The sequence below is a fragment of the Podarcis raffonei genome, chromosome 2 (genome assembly GCF_027172205.1).
Source record: "Podarcis raffonei isolate rPodRaf1 chromosome 2, rPodRaf1.pri, whole genome shotgun sequence".
In the NCBI taxonomy this organism is placed as follows: Eukaryota; Metazoa; Chordata; class Lepidosauria; order Squamata; family Lacertidae; genus Podarcis; species Podarcis raffonei.
This window is the reverse complement of record NC_070603.1, coordinates 84,623,188-84,647,259: the sequence shown is the minus strand read 5'-3', so window position 1 is coordinate 84,647,259 and position 24,072 is coordinate 84,623,188. Positions and strand designations below refer to the sequence as shown.

The 24,072-nt window shown below is 46.6% G+C and overlaps 1 protein-coding gene across 3 annotated transcripts in view; it reads right to left on the bottom strand.

Annotated features, from left to right (window-relative positions):
• The window catches only part of CELSR3 (cadherin EGF LAG seven-pass G-type receptor 3), an 87,449-nt gene that overhangs the window by 2,318 nt on the left and 61,059 nt on the right, over nucleotides 1–24,072 (bottom strand). The window contains exons 16-34 of one of the 3 annotated variants that reach the window (XM_053377933.1): nucleotides 22,969–23,070; nucleotides 21,708–21,722; nucleotides 17,691–17,785; nucleotides 15,782–15,991; nucleotides 13,797–13,980; nucleotides 12,965–13,114; nucleotides 11,810–11,996; nucleotides 11,448–11,615; nucleotides 10,686–10,812; nucleotides 10,127–10,333; nucleotides 9,603–9,777; nucleotides 8,907–9,019; nucleotides 7,841–7,920; nucleotides 7,264–7,390; nucleotides 5,755–5,868; nucleotides 5,222–5,358; nucleotides 4,309–4,415; nucleotides 3,289–3,462; nucleotides 2,455–2,655 (exon numbers count right to left, since the gene is read on the bottom strand). In XM_053377933.1, coding sequence (XP_053233908.1) covers nucleotides 2,455–2,655; nucleotides 3,289–3,462; nucleotides 4,309–4,415; nucleotides 5,222–5,358; nucleotides 5,755–5,868; nucleotides 7,264–7,390; nucleotides 7,841–7,920; nucleotides 8,907–9,019; nucleotides 9,603–9,777; nucleotides 10,127–10,333; nucleotides 10,686–10,812; nucleotides 11,448–11,615; nucleotides 11,810–11,996; nucleotides 12,965–13,114; nucleotides 13,797–13,980; nucleotides 15,782–15,991; nucleotides 17,691–17,785; nucleotides 21,708–21,722; nucleotides 22,969–23,070 — 2,673 coding nt within the window. Of the gene's footprint in view, nucleotides 1–2,454; nucleotides 2,656–3,288; nucleotides 3,463–4,308; nucleotides 4,416–5,221; nucleotides 5,359–5,754; nucleotides 5,869–7,263; nucleotides 7,391–7,840; nucleotides 7,921–8,906; nucleotides 9,020–9,602; nucleotides 9,778–10,126; nucleotides 10,334–10,685; nucleotides 10,813–11,447; nucleotides 11,616–11,809; nucleotides 11,997–12,964; nucleotides 13,115–13,796; nucleotides 13,981–15,781; nucleotides 15,992–17,690; nucleotides 17,786–21,707; nucleotides 21,723–22,968; nucleotides 23,071–24,072 lie in introns of those variants that run through there. The other 2 variants (XM_053377934.1, XM_053377936.1) reach the window with 2 other exon arrangements.

The window sequence follows — 24,072 nt, the reverse complement described above, 5'->3', positions numbered from 1 at the left end:
CCCTGTCCACGGAGGCACCTTTTCTGTATTTTTGGCATATGCCAAAACCCTTTTTTAATGCTACCCCTGACGTGTTCATTTCGCATGTGTTATAACATGCAATTGTATTTCATTAGGTATATTTTTAAATTGGCTATTTTATTTAAAATCTAGGCCATCTTGTTTTTAACATATTGTGTTTGCTTGTATTTCAAATGTATATTTTATGTAAACTGCTTTGTGGCTTTGATCATTAAGCAGTATATAAATCCTCTTACGTGAAAAATAAGGAAGGTCAGTGGATGACATACTAACCACTGATAATAATACATTTTCTAAATTTATTAGCCACGTGTTACGGTTGTATTTGAGCAGATTATTCTGTATTGCAACACAGGGGTTTGTTTATACCAAGTCAGAACACTGGCCCATTTATCTCAGGATCCCCTCCTATACTGACTGGTAGTAGCTCTACCTGTTTGAGATAGGAGTTTTCCCCAGCCATTTCCCTGGAGATGCCAGGGGTCTTTCTCATTCAAAGCATGTGTTCTAACACTACACTATGCCCCTGACTTTCCCTGGACCCCAAGCTACCCAGCAAGCATCATGGATGAGTGGGGATTTGCCACTAGGCCATCTTAGAGGCCCATGTAGGCCTCGGTCACTTCCTTCTGAGCTTCTGAGCCATAATAAAGGCAGTGACAATAAAATTATGGCACATGAAAACAAAACAAGGTGCTGCCCCTCCCTGGACAAAAGAAATAAAAGAAAAAGGAGTGAGGCATAATCTGAATAGCTTTAACAAATTCATATTTCTGTGCAAATGCACTCATTACTGAGAGAAATCATGCTTTTGTGGAATTTCACAGATGACGATGATGAATTCAATTTATATACCACCCTTTATCCGAAGATCCCAGGGCGGTGTACAACATTAAAAACATAATTGACATAGCATAATCATAAAAGACAATGAAACAATCACCGGGAGGGGGGAGGGATTTCATAATAACAGCTCTAATCTGAGTGAGTGTAACACAATTTGATCCACTACTCATAAAAGCAGCTGTGATGCTTATTAAAAGTCAAAAAAATCAACAAGCATCCGGCGGGCTAGGGACAAAGGTGAGAGCTGTTTCCTAGTTCTGCTGGATCTCTCAGCGGCGTTTGATACCATCGACCATAACATCCTTCTGGACCGTCTTGAGGGGCTGGGAGCTGGGGGCACTGTTATACAGTGGTTCCGCTCCTTCCTCCTGGGCCGTGTTCAGAAAGTGGTGGGGGGGGATGAGTGTTCAGACCCCTGGGCTCTCACTTGTGGGGTGCCTCAGGGTTCTGTCCTCTCCCCCATGCTTTTCAACATTTACATGCAGCCGCTGGGAGAGATCATCAGGAGGTTTGGGCTGGGTGTTCATCAGTATGCGGATGATACCCAGCTCTACCTCTCTTTTAAATCAGAACCAGTGAAGGCGGTGAAGGTCCTGTGTGAGTGTCTGGAGGCGGTTGGAGGATGGATGGCGGCTAACAGATTGAGGTTGAATCCTGACAAGACAGAAGTACTGTTCTTGGGGGACAGGAGGCAGGCAGGTGTGGAGGATTCCCTGGTCCTGAATGGGGTAACTGTGCCCCTGAAGGACCAGGTGCGCAGCCTGGGAGTCATTTTGGACTCGCAGCTGTCCATGGAGGCACAGGTTAAATCTGTGTCCAGGGCAGCTGTTTACCAGCTCCATCTGGTACGCAGGCTGAGACCCTATCTGCCTGCGGACTGTCTTGCCAGAGTGGTGAATGCTCTGGTTATCTCCCGCTTGGACTACTGCAATGCGCTCTACGTGGGGCTACCTTTGAAGGTGACCCGGAAACTACAACTAATCCAGAACGCGGCAGCTAGACTGGTGACTGGGAGCGGCCGCCGAGACCACATAACACCGGTCTTAAAAGACCTACATTGGCTCCCAGTACGTTTCCGAGCACAATTCAAAGTGTTGGTGCTGACCTTTAAAGCCCTAAATGGCCTCGGCCCAGTATACCTAAAGGAGCGTCTCCACCCCCATCGTTCTGCCCGGACACTGAGATCCAGCGCCGAGGACCTTCTGGCGGTTCCCTCACTGCGAGAAGCCAAGTTACAGGGAACCAGACAGAGGGCCTTCTCGGTAGTGGTGCCTTCCCTGTGGAACGCCCTCCCACCAGATGTCAAAGAGAACAACAACTATCAGACTTTTAGAAGACATCTGAAGGCAGCCCTATTTAGGGAAGCTTTTAATGTTTGATGTATTAGAGGATATTCATATTTTTTTGGAAGCCGCCCAGAGTGGCTGGGGAAGCCCAGCCAGATGGGCGGGGTACAAATAATAAATTATTATTATTATTATTATGAATGGGAAGCCCCCTTTGAGCTTGAGGCCTGGGCCACATGGCTCTCCCACATTGGCCCTGTTTGCCACTACAGCACACTGGCTGCAGTTCCGTTTCTCTTACCTTTCCGCTGCCTCTGGGTCTGGGTGAGGGAGTTCTCATCGCCACTGGTCAAGGCCAGGTCCGGTTGGTTGTTGTTGGCAGCGTCCTTACTGGCATCGAACCCAAGTTTCCGCTCAGAGCCCCATTTCTGGAGGGAGCAGGGGTGAACTTCGCATTCGCCCAGCGCTGGCCAATAGGACATCAGGTCATTGCCATCTACATCTAGAGGGAGGACATGGCTGGTATATTACAAGGTGGACAAAGTGCATCTCAGCAGATTGTGAGAATTCGCCAGGGTATTTGACTACGTGCTGTGAGGAAGAATTGGTTAAGTCTTTCATCCTTTGCAGTGGATGATGCAAAACTACTAGGGATGTGGCACATGGCCAACTCCCCACTGTGTAGCATCCACTGCATGCTGTGCAGCTCTGGGGGCAGAGAAATAACAAGTGCCTGGATGACACCTGTACTGAAGGTAATATACAGACCATCAGGTAACGCCCCCTTTGGGATGTTTGCAGAGATCTCAGAGTGCCTGCATGAGTTGGAAGAGATCATGCAAGAAGACTAAGACAGCAATTAAGTATTTAGTTTAATTCACATGCACAATTATTTTTCTTCTTCGCAGTGAAATGCAGGCTCCTTAATTTTAAGAGGAGCTACCCATAGGCAAATCCTTGACCACTGGGACATGTGGGCTGTGGATTATGGGAAATGGAGTCCAAGAGACCACAAGATTTACAATCCTGTCTTAAGATGTGCATTCCATGTTTTGTAATGGGCCCTGACAAGCTCAGAGCTTGTTGCCCAGCTTGGCCTGAGAGTCAAGGCGTTTCTCTGCCCAGCAGAACTTGCCTTTGGGTGTGGTGTTGGAAGGGTTGGTGAGGAGCCTCTCGCTGTGTGCTGCCCTTTTGAACTGGCGCTGGAACCTGCCGCGGAGATGCACGTTTTCCTCACTCTCTGATGATGGAATCGAGAGGCTGCGCTCTTCGTCAAGAGAGAGGTCGCTGTCCGAGTCAGAGTCTTGATCTGAGCGGTGATATGTAACACATGTAAAGAAGGTGGGGTTGAGGGAACAGCTTTTCAAGTGATGGCTAATAGCTTTCTAGTACATCAACTGCCCTCTCCTGAGCAAGCTGAAGTTATGAACTCTGCCAGACTGGAACAATGGGTTGGTCTAGCAGCACATACCATGTCACTGGTTCAAAGCCTCTAAAGGACAAAACATTAGAATGGTGGTTCCCACTGTCAGGGACTGGTTGGATGCAGAGGAATTGTGGGAAGAACCAGCTGAGGAACCCCAAAGGGAAGAAGGCTCAGAGTCCAGGGAGTGGCGGTGGGACAATGATGAATGGTCAGAGGGAGAAGACTAGGAGGAGGAGGTGTTGGAAGCTGAAATGACAACAGGGCTGTGTGAGCTGGGAGAGTCTGTGTCAGACAGCAGTCCAGAATCAGAGGCAGAAGCTGAAGCAGGAGAAGAGGGAAGCTAAGAGGCAGAGATGAGTCAGGCTGGTGAAGAGTCACAAATATCTCTCCCTCCTGCTGTGACAAGAACCCACCCTCTGGTCTCCCAGAACCAGAAGAGGCATGAAAAGATCAGAGGAGAAGTTAATTTTGCACAGGTGCAGTCTCAGATTGCTTAGGAAAAACCCTGGAGGGGAAGGAACTTGCTACTTCTTCCCTTCCCTAGAAAAGTCTGCTTAGTCACTTGCCCTTGTTGCAGGCCGGGTCAGTGCTCAGTATATATAAAGATGTGTCAAGATGACATACAACATTGGAAGATTTCTTTTTAATTTGGGATCTGGAGACACCCCTTCATCTTTGACAGCTACAGACTACCCCATCAGAAACACACCTCCTGGATTTTGGCCTTACCTGGCCCTGCATCACGATGAAACATTGCTATGTCAAGGTCTGTTGGACCAGCATGGTTGAGCAAGTTGTTATCCAGAGCAGAGCCTTGATGCGCCATCATGTTCTCTCTGAAACTCGTAAAAGAGAAATACTCAGAACTCTCGCTTGTCTCTTTAAGTGAGAGGTCAGAAATCAACACTGGGAAGTGCACAGTGGTAAAAAGGTTTGTTAGACAGGCCTAGTCCATGGACACCTATCATAGGGTGGAATTCAACATAGTGCTAAGGAGATTGTTCTGTCAACGCAAGCATTTCCACATGCCTGATGAAACGATCTCCCCTCTCCTCATCCCACGTGCTGTTCTGGGAGTTCTCTCAATGCTTCAGAGCATATCCTTGTGTAGCAGGGAGGAAAATTGGGGAAAGCGCCATTGGGCTAGTGGGATTCCTTGCACTAGCTTCTGCTAGCAGAACTGATTAAGAATCATAGAACTGTAGAGTTGGAAGGGACACCGAGGCTCATCTAGTCCAACCCCGTGCAATGCAGGAATTAGTTGAATCCGGACCATAGTAAAAGTATATTCCATGAGCTCTGTTGCTGGTTTTTTAATAATAATAATAATAATAATAATAATAATAATAATAATAATCTCTGTTCTTCTGGGAATCTCTGTCCTGCATCAAGAGAGAAATGTGGAGGTGAGGGGTGTCATTTTGAGGGATGAGAGGGAAAGAACCATTCCGATCTGCATTGCCATTCCATTTGCTTTCATACCCAGCCTCGCAAGCAGAGGAACTGCAATTAAGTCCCAGGGGCTGTTTAGTCTCCAGCGGAAAGGCTACCCTTCTCAGCACGCAGGTGCCTATAGCTGTATGTTCTCAAGTGGTGCTGAGGGTGGGCAGGACAGAGACTCATCCCTCCTGCTGCTGCTCACCTGAGGTATCCCCGCTGGCTGGAATGGGTCCGAGCTGAGCGCACACTGCTGACAGAAGAGATGGTGGAGGCTCCCAGGGTGATACGGATAAGGCCGCTTTCCTCAAAGAGCGCCGTGTTGTTGTAGGCATTGGGACCCTGGAGTGGGAGAGTGGGGGGGAAACACACACCACAGAGTAGCCTCTCTAGGAAGATGCCTGAGGCGCTTCTTTGACAACCTGTCAAAACAGGCCTGCCCAAGAGTGGTTCAGTTCTGGATTCCAGTTCTTCAGACTGGAAAAGGCTCCCCTTGCCCCGGATACACTAAAAGGACTATTTCTTTTAGAAGTAATGCGGGCAGTAGGAGGAAGGCCTGAACCCCTTCAAGGATGCATGCCTGGGATAGGCCAGGTGACTACAAGGCAGTCCTCCTGCACTTTTTGATCAAAGTGTTAAGGTCTCTTTTGGGAGAGGACAGTATCCTAGGCTTTGGATGGAGCAAGTTATCCTCCCATCTCCCTTAACCCAACGAGTAAGATCAAACGCAGCTCCCACCTGACCGCTTCTGGTGGATTCCTCGCCCTGACCCTTCTTGCCAAGGCAGGCTAGTTTCCAGGCTTCCTGTACCTCCTTGTTCAGCACACAGAACAGAATCAGTACTGCCAAGCCCTGTGGGGGGATAGGGAAGAGGGGCTATGAATCTGAAACTTAGAAATTGGTGTTACGCTGTGTCAGGCCATTGGTATTCTGACTAGAAGCAGCTCTCCAGATTTCAGGCAGCTATACCTGGAGATGCCAGGGGCTGAAGAGGAATCTTCTGTATGCAGCACATATGCTCTGCCACTGGCCTATGCACATTTACTGAATCTGAGCCGCAAATGCCATTTATGAGTCACCAAAGATGGACCAGGAAAGTGGGGTGCGCACCATCCACTTGTCCTGTCTTGCATGGCATATAGCAATCCAAATTCTTCCTCTGTGTTACGGAACATGCACAAAACCACTACTACATAAATGCTGAATGTTAATGATCTAATTACCAGAATGACTACATTAGCTTTCCGCTAGAGGGAGCAATTAGTCTCTATGTGAGCTCAAGGATAGGAAAACTCTACATAGAAGCAGGCAAATATGAATCTACACATAAACTACAGGAAGCTCTGTGAGTATAGAGATCTAACAAGACTACAGCAAATCAGAAGTACTGAAATAAGCATATGTACAGCCACCACCGGATATCTCAAAATGTCTGCAAAGTCACACGATATTTAATTTGCCTTTAAGTAATATTTCGCAAGAATCTTAGCAAGTGAATTCTAGGGTGGTGGTAGACTAATTTCTGCTCCCCCTCTATATGTTTCACTCATTACCATAATTCCTTGCTTCCTATTTAATTTATTTCATGCAAATGCCTTCTGTAAAAGTTTTAATGTATGTACTTGAAAATAGGGATGTGCAAATCTGGTCAATTTTGCACTCCCCCCAGTCTTAAATTCAGTTTGCCGCGTTTTCAGTTTGCAATGTGTTTTAAGGGAAATTCCTCACATGCATTTTGTACCATTTATTTTAGCTGGAGAAATCCATGGCAAAATTTGGAAACAACATGCATTGTTTTGGAAAATGTGAATTAGGTAGGTTCATATTAAAACACGAAATGTCTTGCTTCTGGACTGGAAGGGCTGCCATCATGCATTGCTTGGTATGTTAATCACCACACAGTTGCTGGCTGATATATCGACACTTACAAAGCATGTGCAATTTACAGCAAATGTGCCAGTTGTGTTTGCAATTTATTTAGATCTGCACACCCTCAAACGTAATGTAATGGAGCAAACACACCAGATTGGCGCGTGTGACTTGATCCAGAGAAATTTGCAACCAGTTCTGTGAGTGAAGAAGGTGTAGACTTATGACTCCCAAACCACATGTGGTTCATTTGGGGGAACTGGTGAGAATTAGTTATGTTCTGCAGGATTGCTCCCACCAGAAGCCACTATCCTCTTTGTCTGCTCCACCATATCCTGATTCCTGCCTGACCATCCTTATCCTAGTGCAGAGAGTTACCTGAAGGCTGCAGAGGACAGTGTAGAGGTAGTGGAAAGCCAGGACACTGTTGTTGACAGCCAAGAGGCCAAAGAGCCAAGCAGTGCTAATAACTAGAAGCAGAACGAAGGAGCTTCGTAGCGTCATACTGGAGAGAGAGAGAGAGAGACGGAGAGAAAGAGCCACCCAGAAGGACAGACACAGAGGTTAGAATCTGTGGTTGAGCTGCAGGGCAAGAGACACGAAGGAAGGTCACAAACCCATTTCTACACAATTCAGCCACACCCATAAAATGCTCTGGGAACAGGCTCCCAAGAGGGCAACTCTTTACTGCTGAGGGCACAGGGTGTTTCCCTAACTCACAAAACAAGTGACAGCGGCCAATACTAGCTGAGTACTGACAAAACTCACCACTTCTGCCTCAAGCAATTTCAGTTGTGGAGGAGGCAGACAATCCAGATGACATTTAGAAGGAGAGGATCTCAAGGCAGAGTGACAGAAAAGTGGAAGGACACTTATGGGGAATGGAAAAGTGATGCTCAGGCACTATAGAGCACGTTTCTGTCTGAGCAGATCATTGTGATAAGTTAATACTCACAGAACTGATTTCTTCTTGGCTTCCTTCTGGCCTGGTGAGCACAGCATCTTTGCAACCAGCAGAAACATCACCCCGTTCATCTGGAAGCAGACTGGCTAGTTAGGAACAGGCACTCATGTGGAAAACTCTGTTTTGTTTTATATTTATTGTCTATATCCCACCCTTCCTCACTTTCATGCTCTTGCTTGTCAACACTGCCCACACTGTCTTTGAGGATGCTGTATTTGGTGTGCATTACACAGCTGGCTTCACTGGACTCTGCAAAAGAAAAGCTTTGTCTCCCCTCTTCCGACTCCTCTTCCGATTCATGGGACAGGGCAAAAGATGAGAAGATCGCCAAGGATGGGGTCACAATGCTTAAAGGCTCACAAGCCCCCAGAGTCATAAAGTGCGGAAAAGTACATGAAAGTTGAGCTGGATCAGGCCAGGAGCCCATCTGTGTCCAGCATCCCCAAACAGATGCCCACAGGAAACTTGCAAGAAGGACTTGAGGGCCAGAGCACTCTCCTCTCCTGAGGTTTCCAGCAACTGGAATGCAGAAGCATATTGCCTCTTACACTGGAGCAACAGCTGGTACCAGTGATAGCCTTGTCCTCCATGAATCTGTCTAATCCTCTTTTAAAGCCATCCAAGTTGGTAGCCATTACTGCCTCCTGCGAGAGCCAATTCCATGCTTTAACTATGCACTCTGGGAAGAACTACTTTCTTTTGTCTGTCTTGAATCATCCAACATTCAGCTTTATTGAATGTTCGCAAGTTCTAGTCTTTTAAGAGAGAGAGAACTTTTCTCTGTCCACTTTCTCCATGCTGTGCATTATTTTATTCACTTGTATTATGTCACATATTTCTAGAGACTGGACAGAAATGATAAAATAAGAATGAAGGGCCAAACTAGGGGCGGGGCAGGGGGAGAGGAGAGAGAGGAAAAATAAGTGCAACGCTAAACATTAATGACAGGAGAAGGAAGCAGAGGTACAGCAGAATGGGGAACAAATATGCTGAACAAGGAAATGGAAAGGCTACAGCATCCTGGCAAAGAGACTGAAGAAATGTGAGAAGTGCTTACCACAATGACAACAGCAATGGGCCCTGCAAAACTCCAGATCAGTTTATCATGGATGGAAATCCAGCAGAAATCTGGATTCCCAAAGCCCTCTGGATCTAAGCCAACAGATAATCCTGTCCAAAAGGAAGGAAGAAGGTCAGCCGAACAATGTATTATGTTCTACATTCCTAGTCAATATACTTTCCACATCCTTGTAGGTCAATGTAAACCTGCTTCCTCCGTTCTCCTTTGATCTACTCAGCTTCTGATGCAATCATGAGCAGGAATGCTACGAACAGAACTCTCCAGTGGTCTTGCTTTTGAAAGGGCTTTTGTACCCCAGGAGGCTCATTTCTATGACAAAGTTTGAGAGCCTCTGATCTGTGAGTCTTGCTGCTGACTAGCCACACAAAAGAAGACCTGAAGTCTTGGCTCCCCAGAGACATAGGCTTATGACTGACACAAGCAGTTACCCACAGCATTTCAGCTGAGCAACGGCTGTGGGAACTGGGGTGATCCAGACTGCAATGCCTGCAGCTTATGCATAACGTCTTGGTCACATGGCATTGCAGAAAAGGCACAGTTTGAAGCGCTACTGTAGGTTTGTTCCAAACTAAGCACATTCTGCATGTCAATTGCCAGGATACATTTCTTTCTAGAGGCAGAGAGAGAGGGGGAAAAAGGAAACCCTCACTTCCTAAACACATCTGCACTTACCAGTGATGATGGCAGGGACGCCCCAGCCAATGGCGTAGTAGAACCTCATCGCTCCATAGTTGATGTTGCGGGCCTCCGTCTGCATGCGGTAGATGTGGAGGCCTTGCACAAAAAGCCACGCAAAAGTCGAGAGGAAGAAGTAGTGGAGCAAGATGGCAATCACAGTGCAGAAGAACTGAAACAAGCAAGAGCACCACAATTCAAAGGCGTCCTCTAAAATAGCGTGAGTAGCTTGCCCCTGATCTGAAACTAATATTGTACAACATTTCCCTCTATTGCTTCAGGAGCCCAAGACATTTTGTGGCCTAAGGCAAAGCACAAGATGCCTCCTCCAAAATTCCACGTGCAGGAGCTGACAGGTTTGGCAGCTGAATCTTATTTCAGTACAGTACTGGCAATGGGACAGTGTCCTAGACTAAGAGCAGAAGTCTTAGTTAGGGGGGTGCAGACCATGTGACACACAAAGCTCTAAGTCTCCAAACATGCTGAACCTAGGACTTGCCTCTTGCTCCTCCTCCTCTCACCTGGTTTTCAGTGCGGTTGATACCCAAGAGGAAGAGCAGCTCAGAGAAGAAGAGGGTGACCGAGATGTTGCAGTGGATTCCCCGCGTGTTGGACTTGAGACCTTTCAGGCATATCAGGAAGGAGAAGGCCAGCAGCAAGAACAGAAGGGAGAGGGACACCAAGGAATAGGTCACAATGGCCAAAGTCTCCAGGTCACCTTCCAGTTGCTGCAAGGAGAAACCAAAGGCAAAAGGAGAAAGTCAGAGAAGGAAGCACACAGTAACTTGATGGGCATGTTAACACCAAGCCATGGTTTATTAACCATGGCTTACTAAACGCCAACAACACTCTTGTGGCTCCATGGTGTTTCCTTGCCAGCCACTCCTGGAAATTAGACCTCCCACTCATTCCCTGCTTTATACAGTGCACATGAGTAAACAAACATGGCTGTCTCTGACACATCTAGTTTGGTCTTTAGCGATACCAAGGCCCACTGTTTTGCTTTTTATCCCTGGCCTCTCTGATCACACCTCACTTATTACTTTCTAGGTCTTGCTGTGACCTTGTCATCAGAATTACCTCTCGGTGGGAGCTGTCCATCAGGACCCCAAAAGTGCCAAACTGGGAGCAATGGCAGCGAACGTGCGTGGCGTTTCGATAAACAAGATCACAGTCCCGTGCTGTCCAGAAGCCAGTGGGCTCAATCCTGCAGTCACAAAGAAATCCAAAAAGAGAGGCCTCAAAGGAAAGAGTCTTCAAGGTGACATTTTCTTTTAGAGGCAGGCATGAGGATACTCACTGAGGATCTATGAATTATGCTTGAATCATCGACCTTTTCGAGTCAGACTCAGGTCCATTGATTTTAATGCATTTTCTCTGAGTATAACTAACAATAGCTATCACCTTATATCTTTAAGTTACTATGGAGGGTGCCTGTGAATGGAATTCAGCAGACTGAGGTGAACAGTCCATCAATGCAAGGATTTCTTTTTGTGCCATGGAATCTACCCCCACCTCTTGCCAGCACACACACCCTAAATCTGTCCAAGGAGTTCCCCCCAATGTTCTGGAGCAGATTTGGGGATGGCGCAGGGCATGTGCAGGGGGAGGAACACCTAACTGTGAAAGCAGAAGTTGTTCCACATGCACAATTATTTACTTGAAGACCGCTAATTGTATTTATGCTTTGAAGAATTTTTATGCCCATCATGGAATTTTTATGCCCATCATGGAATCCATTGGGCAAAGGGTGGCCTAGAAGCATTTCAAATGAATAGGGCCTCAAAGTAAAAAAGGAAGTGAAGGATGGCTCCCTGGGAAAGAGGCAGCAAAGCAACTTACTGGCTGGAGTGATTCCACTGGACACAGAGGGGCTTGCTGCGGTTGGCAGTCTCCAGCAGGCGGAATTCTAGCACTAACGGGGTTGCCAAGGTGCTCTGGAGGAAAGTGTGGTTGCTGAAGACAGACACGCTCACTATGGGGGAGTTCATAACAGGGTTTTTGGGCAGCCTGCAAAGAACAAAGGCAGCTTGTTACTTGATGCCACCTGGCAACACCACTGCGCCCAGACTGGTCCATGCAATGGGAGAGTGGGCTATTGCTGACCAATCCTCGACAAACTGTTTATGGTCCATTCAAGTCGGAGTCGTAGGACTTGAGATAGTAGCAAAGAGCCTAGAAGAGGAGTAAGCAATGAGTGGTACCTGAGATTGCGCCGATCCACCTGGTAGCGGGCAGGAAGAAGTCCTCCTAGAGTACGGTAAATTATGAGGATGAGGATGGTTACAGCAGGCTCAGGTTCCGGGAGGAAGTGCTTGGGAGGGGAGGTTTCCACAGTGTCATTGGTTTCACTGTTTACCAGTGTCAGTGCTGCTGTGCTGGGAGCTGGAGCTGGGAAGGCAGAACAGGAAGGAACCAATGGTATGCACCATTTTGAGGCAGGACAGAAGAGGAGCCTAGCATTGTGGTGGTATCATCTCTCATGTTCTTATACTTTGACTGAGCTGAGCCCATTGAGCCCAACGGGCCAATCCTTTGCAGCAGAAGGAAATTCCTCCCCCTTCAACACAGGGGTAGGGAACCTATTTGGCCCAGCAGGCCATATATTTATCTCCCTCTAACCCCAGGAGTGAATTCTTGACAGATGGGCGAGATCACACACCTGTCAATCATCTGACATCATAGTGACACCAAGTGATTGACTGGTGGGTGGTCCTGACCACTTGTCAAAGTCAATCAACGGGGTAGGCATGGGGTGATAGTGACCAAGCAGCATTGAAACCCCCCAACCAATCACCTGATGGGCAGAGGGTTCAAGTCTGCTTTCTTCAGGCATTGACCATCAAACCCTCCCATCTGCCAATATCATCCACCCATTGAGCGGAGGTAATCTGATTAACAAGGTGTGGTTTCACAAAAACGGCAACATGGGCCAAACTGGAATCCCTGGTGGGCCAAGATAAGCCCATGGGCTAAAGGTTTGCCCCTGTCCCAAAGGAGAGCTGTCTTTTTGTTGCTCAGAAGGTGCTGCTTCCCACCAGAAACTTCTCCTGGGCCTTTCTCTCATGAGAAGCAAAGGGCTTCTTCTGTTACAAAGCCAACTGATCACAAACTTCTAACAATGCTTCAAGTAAATTAAACAGCCCTTCTCCAAGGCTCCAAAAGAAGAACGGGAAGCTCTCCGAGAGGGTTCCAGCCACGAGACATCCGTGTGCACTTTGCTCTTTCCCCACAGCACTGCCCAAAGGAACATAAATGGGTGCCCAGCGCAACCTGAATGAAGCATGCTGGGAAGGAGGCAATCACTTCTTGGCTTCTTGGTTACCTTGCTCTGGTCCTGGTGGAGCTCAGTCACTTACCTTCCACTTTGTGGGGTGTAAGGACTGAGAGGGGAAGCACGACGTGGGTGTGTGGGTCCCACATGACCTGGCCACGGAAGAGGGTGCTGTGATATCGGGGGTAACGCCTCCTGAAGTGGGTGTGGTTCTCCATGCGGTCAATGCTGAGCACTGCATGGAGGGGAAGAGAGAGAGAGGAGCAGATATGAGGTATGAGTTGGCCTACCTGAGTGAATGATGAGAAATGAAAAGGGCCCCTTGGCCAGAGAGATGCTTCCAGCTTCAATGGAAAATCATGCATAAGGATCAAGTAAGGCACAAATATGCTGGCTTATGTTTACTGGTGGAGCATGTTTGATGCTCTCAGAGCTACTTTCCACAGTGGTTTCTAGTAAATAGATGTGCACGGGCAATGTAGTCATGGGCATCTGTTTGTAAGAGAAGACCTGCTTTGGGAGGTTTCCTGCCCAACTGCAGAAAACATACCTGTATTACTTCTGCATGCATGAGGCGTGAAGCACCTGCATGGGACGAAGCCAATGGCTTGCCAACACTTGCCCACAAAACTTAAAAGGAACAGTGTAAGGCAGGCCAAGAAATGCATTCACACCTGACCTCCCACTGGTGTGGCATTCTAGCAGTCCTCTCCCCCCGTGCTGCCTTGCCCCCACGATTGAGCCTGTGCTACTCCAGCTTCTACCCCAGAAACCCAATACATCCTCAGCAAGCCCATGGCTGCCTGCAAACCAGGAGTTCACAGATGGTGGTGCAGATCATACAGACCTTCAGGGTGGTCAGTGAGCTGCTTGCGGTCTTCCAGCAACGCCCCCCCCCACTCAGTGCTTCTACTTACCAATATTGGGGGTCACCACACCAACAGGGTTGAGGTAGGTGAGTTTCATGTTGCTGGCCAGTGTGCCCGTGTACTCTCTCAGCTGTTCCATCAGTCCTGCGCTGCTGTGGTCGTTCTGCAACAATGCTTCCCAGTGCTCTTGGTTATCTAAGGCCAGCACTGAGCTGCCAGCCCGAAGCAGGTTCTACAGGGCAAAGATCAGAGGTGGAACATCAGAGGACGTAAAAATCCTCCTCATACAATGGGCTGCATCCAACTCAGTTCTACTTAGAGTAGACACAAAGAAATTAATGATCCTAAGCAAGTCATGTGTATTAATTTCAGCAGATCTGCTCTGTTTCTGCTTCAGTTTCCAGAACCATTCGGTTTTTAAACCATTTATTTCATTTGTAGCCCGCCATTCTTCCACGATGGAGCCCAGGGGAGCATACATTGGTTCCCAAGCAATCTCCCATCCAGGCGCTGACCAGATGGGGAAAGGCTGTATCTCGTGGCTGAGCACATATTTTTAATGCAGATGGTCTCAGGTTTAATCCCTGACATCTCAATCTTAAACTGGATGGGTACGTGGATCTTTTAGGTGGGAGGCTAATCACAGAAGAAAGGTAATAAATTGCATTTTCAAATCAGGCACTTCTTCTTGTCTAGACACCTGCCTCAAGAATCTATTAGAGGCTACTTGTTTTGAGGCTTTTGGAAACTGCAGACAGTAGGTGCAAGAGGCTTTATTTCAGAATTATGCAAGTGTTGTATAAGGTGGATTTGGGGTGGAGGGAAGACCAGGGTAAAGAGGGGGCAGAGGAGGGGTGGCTGGATATTTGAAGAGCAAATGCTTCTGATCAGAGTCTTTTCCTATAAGCCCGTGAGCAGATGGGTATACCACACAGGAACCAATTAAAAGTATGTGTAGAAAGGGCAATGGGAAATGTGGGAAAGGTTGCGAAGAAAATAAGGAGATTATTTTCTCATGTGGCAGTCATGAGGATAAATAAAACAGCGCAAGGGAAAGGGGGGTTTGGATAAAACAAAAAGGTGAGAAGAAATAAAGGGCCTCTAGATTCACAAGTTATCCCGTTGAAATGGTTGTTTGAAAGAAACATTGCTGCCGTGAGAAAATGCTTGCAGATAAGGTGCACACAGTGAAAAGAAAGAAAAAGAGCACTTGTGGAAACTTGGCACTTTGCTCCAAAACTCCTAATGACCACCCCCAATGGCTTCATATAGATGCTAAATAACATTGGGGACAAAATGGTGCCCTCTGGAACCTCTGTGCTGCGGGTACAAAGGGCATTCCCCAGAGTTACCCCCTGGACTTGAACATGCTGGTGGAAGAGGAACCACTGTAGTACTCAGATACCTACCCCAGAAGATGACGCAGGAGGGCACAGTGGTCAAGGGTATCAAAGGCAATAACATAATGCAATAACATTGAGGAAGCATTGTAGTATAACCAATGAAGCAGAATGGGGAAGTCCAGTGTAACTCCATCCTAGTATATGCAGTTCTGTACACCTCACTTGGCTGGAGTTTCTGCACTGCAAAATTCACACTAGAACGAATTTCAGTTTGCGTATTGATTTGAAAAGAACTGATTAGGTATATTCCCCTTGAAATGAAACTGAATCAAATTGCTCCCCCCATCCTTACCTACAGCTAAGCCATCTTTGCTCAAGATGTTTTAAATATCTTAAATCATTTTTATTGTAAGCTGCCCAATCTAGAGATATAGTAAGTAAATAAATAAGCAAGCTCTGTAGCATGAGCGCAGCAGGTAGGAAATGTCCTGTTATGTGTTGTGTTTCTTTGGCAGCATCTTCTGTGATCAGCTTCATAGAGAAAAGCATCTAAGCCCTGCGACTCCCCCTGCCACCCACTTCCTTGAGGATTCTACCTGTCAATAGGATGGGCGAGCAGCTTCCTTGCGGCCTAAATCCCCCTCCATCCATATTCCCAGCATGCTCAGTAACCAGAAAAAGTCCTCTCACCTCGTTGAAGTGGGCATCCTGGGTGGCTGTCAGGCCAAAGCCATGCTGCCTGCTCTCAAACGCCATCAAGTGGGACAAAAGGCGATAGGTGATGTGAACGTCATTGCCGAAGTAGCGCTCCATCTGATCTGTCACTGCCCGCAGTTGGTGGGCCAGCTTCTTGGCTTCTATGGTGTTCAGTTCCGTCTCGTTCCTTTCCAGACCTTCCAGCTACCAACACAGAAAACCAGGGAGGTGGGTATGTGGGGGACCATGCAGTGCCTCTAGGAACTGAAACATAGGTCCTGTTTTTAAAGAGGTGCAAATCACACAGAGAGGAAAGGGGCTTCTTATGATGTTGCTGATGAAGTGGTGGGGATTAGGGACCACTGAAAACTGTGAAACAAACTAGATAGAGTTGAAACTGCCACTGTGTCCATGACCAAGTTCTAGCATTTACTGTGTCAACAAGGGAATGAGAGAAGAGAAACATCCAGTTAACAGATGGTTCTGATATTTAATCCCCTGGGGGAAAAGGAAGCAGAAAAAGAGAGAAAGAGAGAGGATTTTATGGTAACGCAATAAAAAAGGTAAAGGACCCCTGGTTAAGTCCAGTCAAAGGTTACTATGGGGTTGTGGCGCTCATCTCACTTTCAGGCTGAGGAAGCCGGCGTTTGTCCACAGACAGCTTTCTGGGTCAAGTGGCCACCATGACTAAACTGCTTCTGGTGTAATGGAACACTGTGACAGAAACCAGAGCTCATGGACATGCCGTTTACCTTCTAACCACAGTGGTACCTATTTATCTACTTGCACTGGCATGCTTTCGAACCGCTAGGTTGGCAGGAGCTGGGACAGAGCAATGGGAACTCACCCCGTTGTGGGGATTTGAACCACTGACCTTCCGATTGGCAAGCCCAAGAGGCTCAGTGGTTTAGACCATAGCGCCACCCATGTCCCTATCTCTTAATAATATATAGCCCTTAACACTTGCCAACATTTAACCTCAAATTTCTGTACTTTATCCCCACCCTCACCCTGCTTTTCTCTATGAAAGAGCCATATGGATCTTAGGTAAAACTACCTATGCTAGGTTTCTTTACCATGCCTGGTGTATGTGATGTCATGTAAGCAGGATGCGTAAAGGCATTTGTTTCTATAGAGTGATGGGAGCAGATTCCCTCTTATTGATAGGGTGGTAGAAGTATCCATCTAAGTATTTGACTAATGGTATAACAATGGAGGCAGGAACCCCACTGCAGAGAGATTGAGTGGACAGAAGCTGCTCATTCTGCTTTCCTAACGTTCAATTAGCTGTCTCTTCTAATTCCAGGCAACTCAACTGAGTGGTGATTAATCAATCTGACTGGATGGCACACAGTTTATGGCCTAGTCAGTTTCAGCCCTAAGGGTAAGTTTTGCACTTTGAATGCCCTTGATGGGCTACTCAATTTAGTCAGACCTCAGCATCCTTTATGCTTCAGAAGTTATTGCTGTACAAGCCGCTGCTTGCACTGTCACCTTTGCTGTGGGTCAGCAGAATCAAACCAACAGATTTGGTGCAGGCTTTTTGCAGGAACGAGTTCAGAGTCATTGCACAAAACAGGCCAGGAAAGTTTGAAAACCACTGTTTTAGCATAAACGTAGACATAACACTTGGGAGAGAAGCCATGCACTGCTGACAACATTCATTCTGAAGCAGGCTGTATGTGTGCAGCCCATAACACACATTATCTGCTGTGCAGACATACTAGGGCAGTCAGCGTAGGCTTTGCACAGATACTGTGTTGCTTATGCAGCTCAGAAATACCACAACTGTGAGCCAAGCAAAGCCCACCCAGACAGGAGACAGACAGACAGACAGACAGACAGACAAACAAACAAACAAACAAACAAACAAACAAACAAACAAACAAACAGAGAGGGTTACCAATGCTGAGAGCTCCTTGAAGGCAGGTGATGTGCAGTTGAAGAGATCTGGTTCCAACCAGCCTCTTTCCTCATCGCAGTGCCGAACTGCTGCACCTAAGAGAAGGAAGAATGCCTAAGTTAAGAAATGAGTGACTGAGGAGAACATTCCCTGCTGTTGCTGCTGCCTCCCACTAAGAGATTGTCAGGGCAGCAGCATCATGTCAGGTCAGGCTCACTGAACAAAGCATTGGCAATACCACCAACACAGAACACCAGCATCAGTGAGGGAACAGATTCAGAGGAGGCTGCACAGACCCTACATTAGCATCTATGAGCCCTTTGCTAAGGTCACCACCCTGATTTCACATTCACAAATTTGAATTTTGTGCAAGTCCCCTCCAATGCTGGGGTTACTTGTTTTCAAGCTGGGCCTGAGAGAACTCACCAGTCACAGATTCTCTGCCATGTATCTAGCACATCACATGATATTTCAGTTACCCCATGAAGGGACAGATAAAAGCTTTTGAAGGAGAGGGGTAAATATTATGTTTTGTAAACCCTTATCAAGCTCAAAAACAATTTCTGATTTGTAAGACTTTCTGGACTACAGTAAGAGTCACTTGAAACGACTCCACAAAGAAGGATCAATGCACAGCTACAGCAAATCAGAACTGATGTAGAACTAAAATTTCATTGGCCAAGCTAATATAGCTCATTATCAGCCTCTGGCTGAATGTGGTCTTTTCTGTTTTTTGCCTTGTGCACTCCTGAGAATGAACCATCTCTCACTGTACGCCTGCAGAGCTGATCAAACAAGGGGAGGAAGTTTTGAATCATGATAATGATTTGTCAAGTGCTACTGGGAGCGACAACTGCTCTCCAAACTGAGATTGCAATTTATTTATTTTTTAAATGAAAACTGGGTTAGTTCTCATACAGACATCCAGTAAGTCTGACCAACTGGTTGTATGGGACTTTCTCATGACTAGGTTTCTCTGGACTGGGGCAAGATTTTATTCCCTTATCAATTATGTTTGCAGAACTGATGCTTCTTTGACAGTGACACATTTGATAAGGAAAGTTGGGGAGGACTCTAGAGGGTAGGAGGCATGTACAAACATCGGGAGAAGGAAGGAAGAGCTGAGGATCTGAGTGAAGCATGAAAGATCCACACCCAGGACAAGTGGGGATCCCTCACTAAACCTCTTTTGGGAAAAGGCAACAGCTCAGTGGTAGGACATCTGCTTTGCATGCAGAGGATTTCAAGTTCAATTCCCAGCATTGCCAGGTACAGCCGAGAGATTCCCCTGTCTGAAATCCTGGGGAGCTGCTGCCTGTCAGTGCAGACAACACTGAGCTAGATAGGCCAAAGGTTAGACTCAGAGCAAGGCAGTTTTCTATGTTCCTCTAAGATTCTGAGTGACAGCCAGATCAGATGTTACAGGCAATTGTCTAATTTGGAGAGACGAAAACGGAAGATGACGGAAGAGGCTGCATGGACAATTTGGAGCAGAAAAATGCCATCTTTCCTCCACTGTTTCTCCACATCACCTCCTCCACATCACAAGCCATTTTTCAGTGGGGAGGAGAGGTATGTTTGGGGCAAAGTACACATGTTTGCACATAACGTCTGGCTTAGCCCCGACATGTCACCTGCATGTTTTAAATTTTTCTGCAACCCAAAGGGCTAAAGGCTTGCATGTTTTAAGTCAAAGAAACGTGACAGTCCCAAATTGTGTTTAAGCCACAGAACACGGCACTGGAGCGCAAGGTCCCACCATTTGTGGCACCAATCACAGCCATGCAGCTTTCTAGAACACTTGAATGTCACCAGCATCACAGAAAGCCAGAAGGCCCACACTACCAATATCTATACAGAAGTGATATAGATATCTAGTGGGAGCATTAAGACACCCTTAATGCTATATTCCATATCACAAACAGCACTGACACCATTATCAGCATGACCTGCGCCATCTGCCATCCTCACCGGTGGCACTAGAAGTGTGTTCAGCAATGACCTGAATGGGAAAGACATCAGCAAAGTAACAACAGCTGTGATCTCTAAAAGCATGGCAGGTGAATCTGTCATCTGTGCTGCTTTACAAATGGGGAGGGGAAATGAAGTTGTGGCAGGGCCGGGATTGCGTAAATCAATGCTGGAGTCAAATGAATGCTGCTCCTTAGCAAGTATGGGCTTCTATATCTGAGCTTAGATCTCCTGTGTTGAAAAGAGTGTCCACAGTCCAGTCAACTGAGATCCCCCAGGCAGTCGCTAAAGCTTCCACAGTGGAAGGCTACCCATTCTGCTAGCTCAAGATTCTAGGCTCATTCCTCCACACTTTTTGTTAAACGCTCTCAGGGAGAAAGTCTGGGAAAGTCCTTTCCAAGGGCTAGGATATCATGAGCCCTGCAGATCTATTTTGCTCAGCTGGTCCATTGGTGCGACGGGCGGATTGTCTGGCCCTCATCTGTTGCCTGTAGGGCCAGCTATTACGACAGGCTGTATGGCCGAGACTGGACTGCTCCCTAAGTCACCCAGTTTTTGAACATATATAACCATCTTCCCTGAATCAAGATCTGGGGGAACCTGTCCTGAGTTTCAGCAGCAGCCAGAATTACAGCGATGAATGTCTGGCCCTTGTGTCAGTCCCCAGCCCCTTCACAGAGCAGTGTAAAAAAACTATCTGTAAAAAACTGAGGGGAAGCATCAAGGAAAAGGTTTGAGCAGTTAATCATGCAAGGCTCTTGAGGTTAAACAACAATAGCAAGAAAGTTGGCCTGCCTGAAGCACAAGAACTAGAATCCAGAGATTGTTCATGTGGTGTTATAAAGTGGGGTAGAAACTGAGCTTACTCCACAGAAGAAAATGTTGCACGTGAAGATAAGTCTGCATGCAGCCAAACCCTCTTATTGTACAATTCAATGCCCTTCTTTCCTTTTCCTCTTTATTAGAAAGTGGCACTCTGGGCTGCTTTTTGAGGTGTGCACCTAAGACATTTAAGCAGACACAGATGGAGGCTGGTGCCCATTGGGATGGATAGGGTGGAAAGCAAGGAGGCAAGGAGACTACATGGAACCAATGATAGATGGAGCCTGCTCTGATTTTGTCCCTTTCATCCTCCACCTTGCTGAATTCTACAAGAGCAAAACTGAGACTAAGGAGGAGCATGCTGACAGCCAGTGCCACCCCCTAAACTAGTTGTAAGTAAGGAGGCAAGTACGTGGGGGCTGGCTAAGGGCAGGCAAAGTTTGGTGGGGTAGTGTCCCATCTGCCCAATGGACCAGCCTCCACTGGCATATACCTAAAAATGTGAAGGGCGAATACAGCAACTGAGGGTCTGCAAACATGTGTATTTATGTATCTTCATCCAGTGAGCCAGGACTGGCTGCATCTCCTTGCTGAGAGCACACTTGGTAAAACACATGGCAATAATTAGCAGAAAGCAAGAAAGCCAACACAACAGGCAACAACCAAGCCGATTTCTTATGTTCATACTAGCTTTTGCCAGCACGTGCTCCATCATCATCACCACCATCACCATTATTATTATTATTATTATTATTATTATTATTATTATTATTATTATGTCCTGAAACTGAGAGGTGGAAACCAGGCACAGTCTACACCATTGGCTGTGCTGGCATTCCACCTCTCAGTTTCAGGGCTCATTGGTTGGTAGGGATGGTTGAGGAATTGCTCATAATTCCTAAGAGAACATCAAGGCAGTAAGCAGAAGCGGAAGCAGGTTATACAAGCGCAGAGGGAGTGGGAGGAAATAAAAAGGGGAAATTGCAGGCCATTTTCTGCAGGTTAGTGTCTGGTGAAAGGCAAAGAAGCTGAAGGTTCAGGCAGGATTACAAGGAAATCAGGGCCAAGCAAGGCAAGAACGATAGTGCCAGCAGCCCTTGCAGCTGATGGGGAAAGTGTGGGGTCCAGCGGTGTCTCAAGCAGGAAGCAGGGAATGGAGAAGCCACACAAAGCAGCCCTTATAAAGCAGGTGAAGGGAGGAAAAGAGACAGCGATAGGCCTTACCTGCACCCCGCAAACCTGCACAGGTGGAAGAGAAAGAAATGTAGAGAAAAGGGACAACATTAAAAGTTCTAAAGCAATGCTAATGCACTGTGAGTTTCCCAGGACAGAGTCTCTGCTGAAAGGCAACTGTGCAGAAGGTTCCCACTCCTGTGTGTGTATCGATCCTTTGCTTTTAGGGTACCACAAAACTTATCCAAAGAACATATTTTGATCCAAGTGAACAATGGCTTAAACAAAACAACGGTGTGACTCCCCCCCCCATCTGTAAACATTCCAAGGCAACCCATCTCATCGAGCCTTAAAGACAACACTTCCCCAAATCATTCTGCCAAATGCTGTGCCTCAATCAGAGCATCTATATGTGGGAATGGATGGGACCACCCAATGCCCTGCAACTCACTCCCCCACTAAGGATGGCAGTAGTACAAGGCAGTGCTAGAACTAATAGGTGAGAATGAAATGCTTGCGCTGACTAAGTGATCTCCTTAACACCTCTTTGAATTCCACCCTACATCTCTCACCTTTCCACCCAGTGGCAATCAAGGTGGCTAGCCACAAGAATTCAAAGGAAGTAAAAAATACTAGAACAGCAACAAAAGTACAAAGGGAAGCACAGCAAAAAGAAGGCTAAGATAATGCAAAACAACCACCACCTGTTAGAAACACCATCAATATATTTACAGTTACAGATAGGTAGCCGTGTTGGTCTGCCATAGTCAAAACAACAAAAAAATTTTTTTCCTTCCAGTAGCACCTTAAAGACCAACTAAATTAGTTCTTGGTATGAGCTTTCGTGTGCATGCACACTTCTTCAGATACACTGAAACAGAAGTTGCCAGATCCTTCTATAAAGTGAGAAGGTGGGGAGGGGTTATATATTTACAAATCAGCTTGTTGGGTGGCTATCTGACAGGGATGCTATGGAGATTTCTGCACTGAGCAGGGCGTGGGCGACTGGGCTGGAGGATCTCCAAAGGTCCCTTCCAACTCAAAAATCCTGAACCTTGGCAGCATCACCAACACATTTCTATTTACTGTCAGAAATAGTCTATTGTCAGGACAACAAACATCTTTGAGCCTACTTCAGAAAGCCTAATTTCTTCAAAATCTTATTGATGACAAGGGTTCCCAGAAATCAGCTAGGAAAGTGTTGGAAAAAAGAAGACAGAAAAGATATGCCTTAGAAGAAGGGGGACTAGAAGTGACTTGGTTCTGCTGAAACCAAACATAAAGTCATCACCCTGCAAGTGGAAACACTTACCCAGTGAACCTTTGGGACAAGGCACCACAGCTGTCAAGCCGAACTTGGTTTGAGGCCACCACACCCCAGATCTCAAAGATTTAGGACATGCATCGTAGAGCACTGTGAAGTCAAACACAGAAACATAAGTCACAGGGAATCTAAGGGAGGGGTTTTATTCCACACAATGCCTTGATTGAAGACAGGGAGGCCTTCGAAGAGCTCTCAAAACTGATCAGTGTAACATCGAATAAAATAAAGCATTGTCTAAAATGAAATTTCAATTTTCAATGGTATTTAATAGCTTATAAAGCACAAAAAAGGAACCTAGACCACAAAACTACAGAGGCAGCAGATTTTATGCGCATATAGTGGCCTTGTGAGTAAAATCTAAAATTACTGCGGGGGATGACAGAACTCATTAAAGAAATATTAGGCTGTGAACTGCTGAAGGGACCCAGAGGGGCAACTTCCAAATCCTTTGCAGCATAGACCCGAGTTGTGTGATACAGAATCTGTGTAGAGCTGTGTTCTGCAGAAAGAATTTCATATAGTACTTGAGCAGTAGCGACCAGGAAGCCTCTATGATGGATAAATGTTTCAAATATGGTCATGCTAACTAATTATGTTAAAATAAGGAATGAATAAAGGTGGGAAGGTTGGCTCATTGGGAACGAGATGATTTGCATTTAGTCCTGGAACAAGAAATGTAATGATCCAGTTCAGATTTTTCCCCCCATGTTGCCTGTAGTGTAATTGCTTGTCTTTCAGCTTAAGCTGCCATCTTCCATGAAGTTTCAGTGCTGAAGCTGCTCTCATGAAGAACCCTTCTAAAGCACCCTGAGTTTACTCTCCCACCAACTTACGACAAAGCCATTGGAGAATGAGAGGAGAGACATATTCCCCCCTTCCAAAAATTGGGGAAAATGACTATTCCCCTCAAATTGGCTATTACATTCACCTGAAACCCTCCCCCCCATTTATTTGGACTTCCTGAAGGGCCAGAAGCAAAAACGGGCTGAGCAAGTCCAGTTCTGAGGAATGGACAGCTACAGGTGGAGCAATCTCCCCAGTTTGACAGGGGAGACGGGAGGCTCCCTCAGAACTGTTTAGAAACGTGGACGC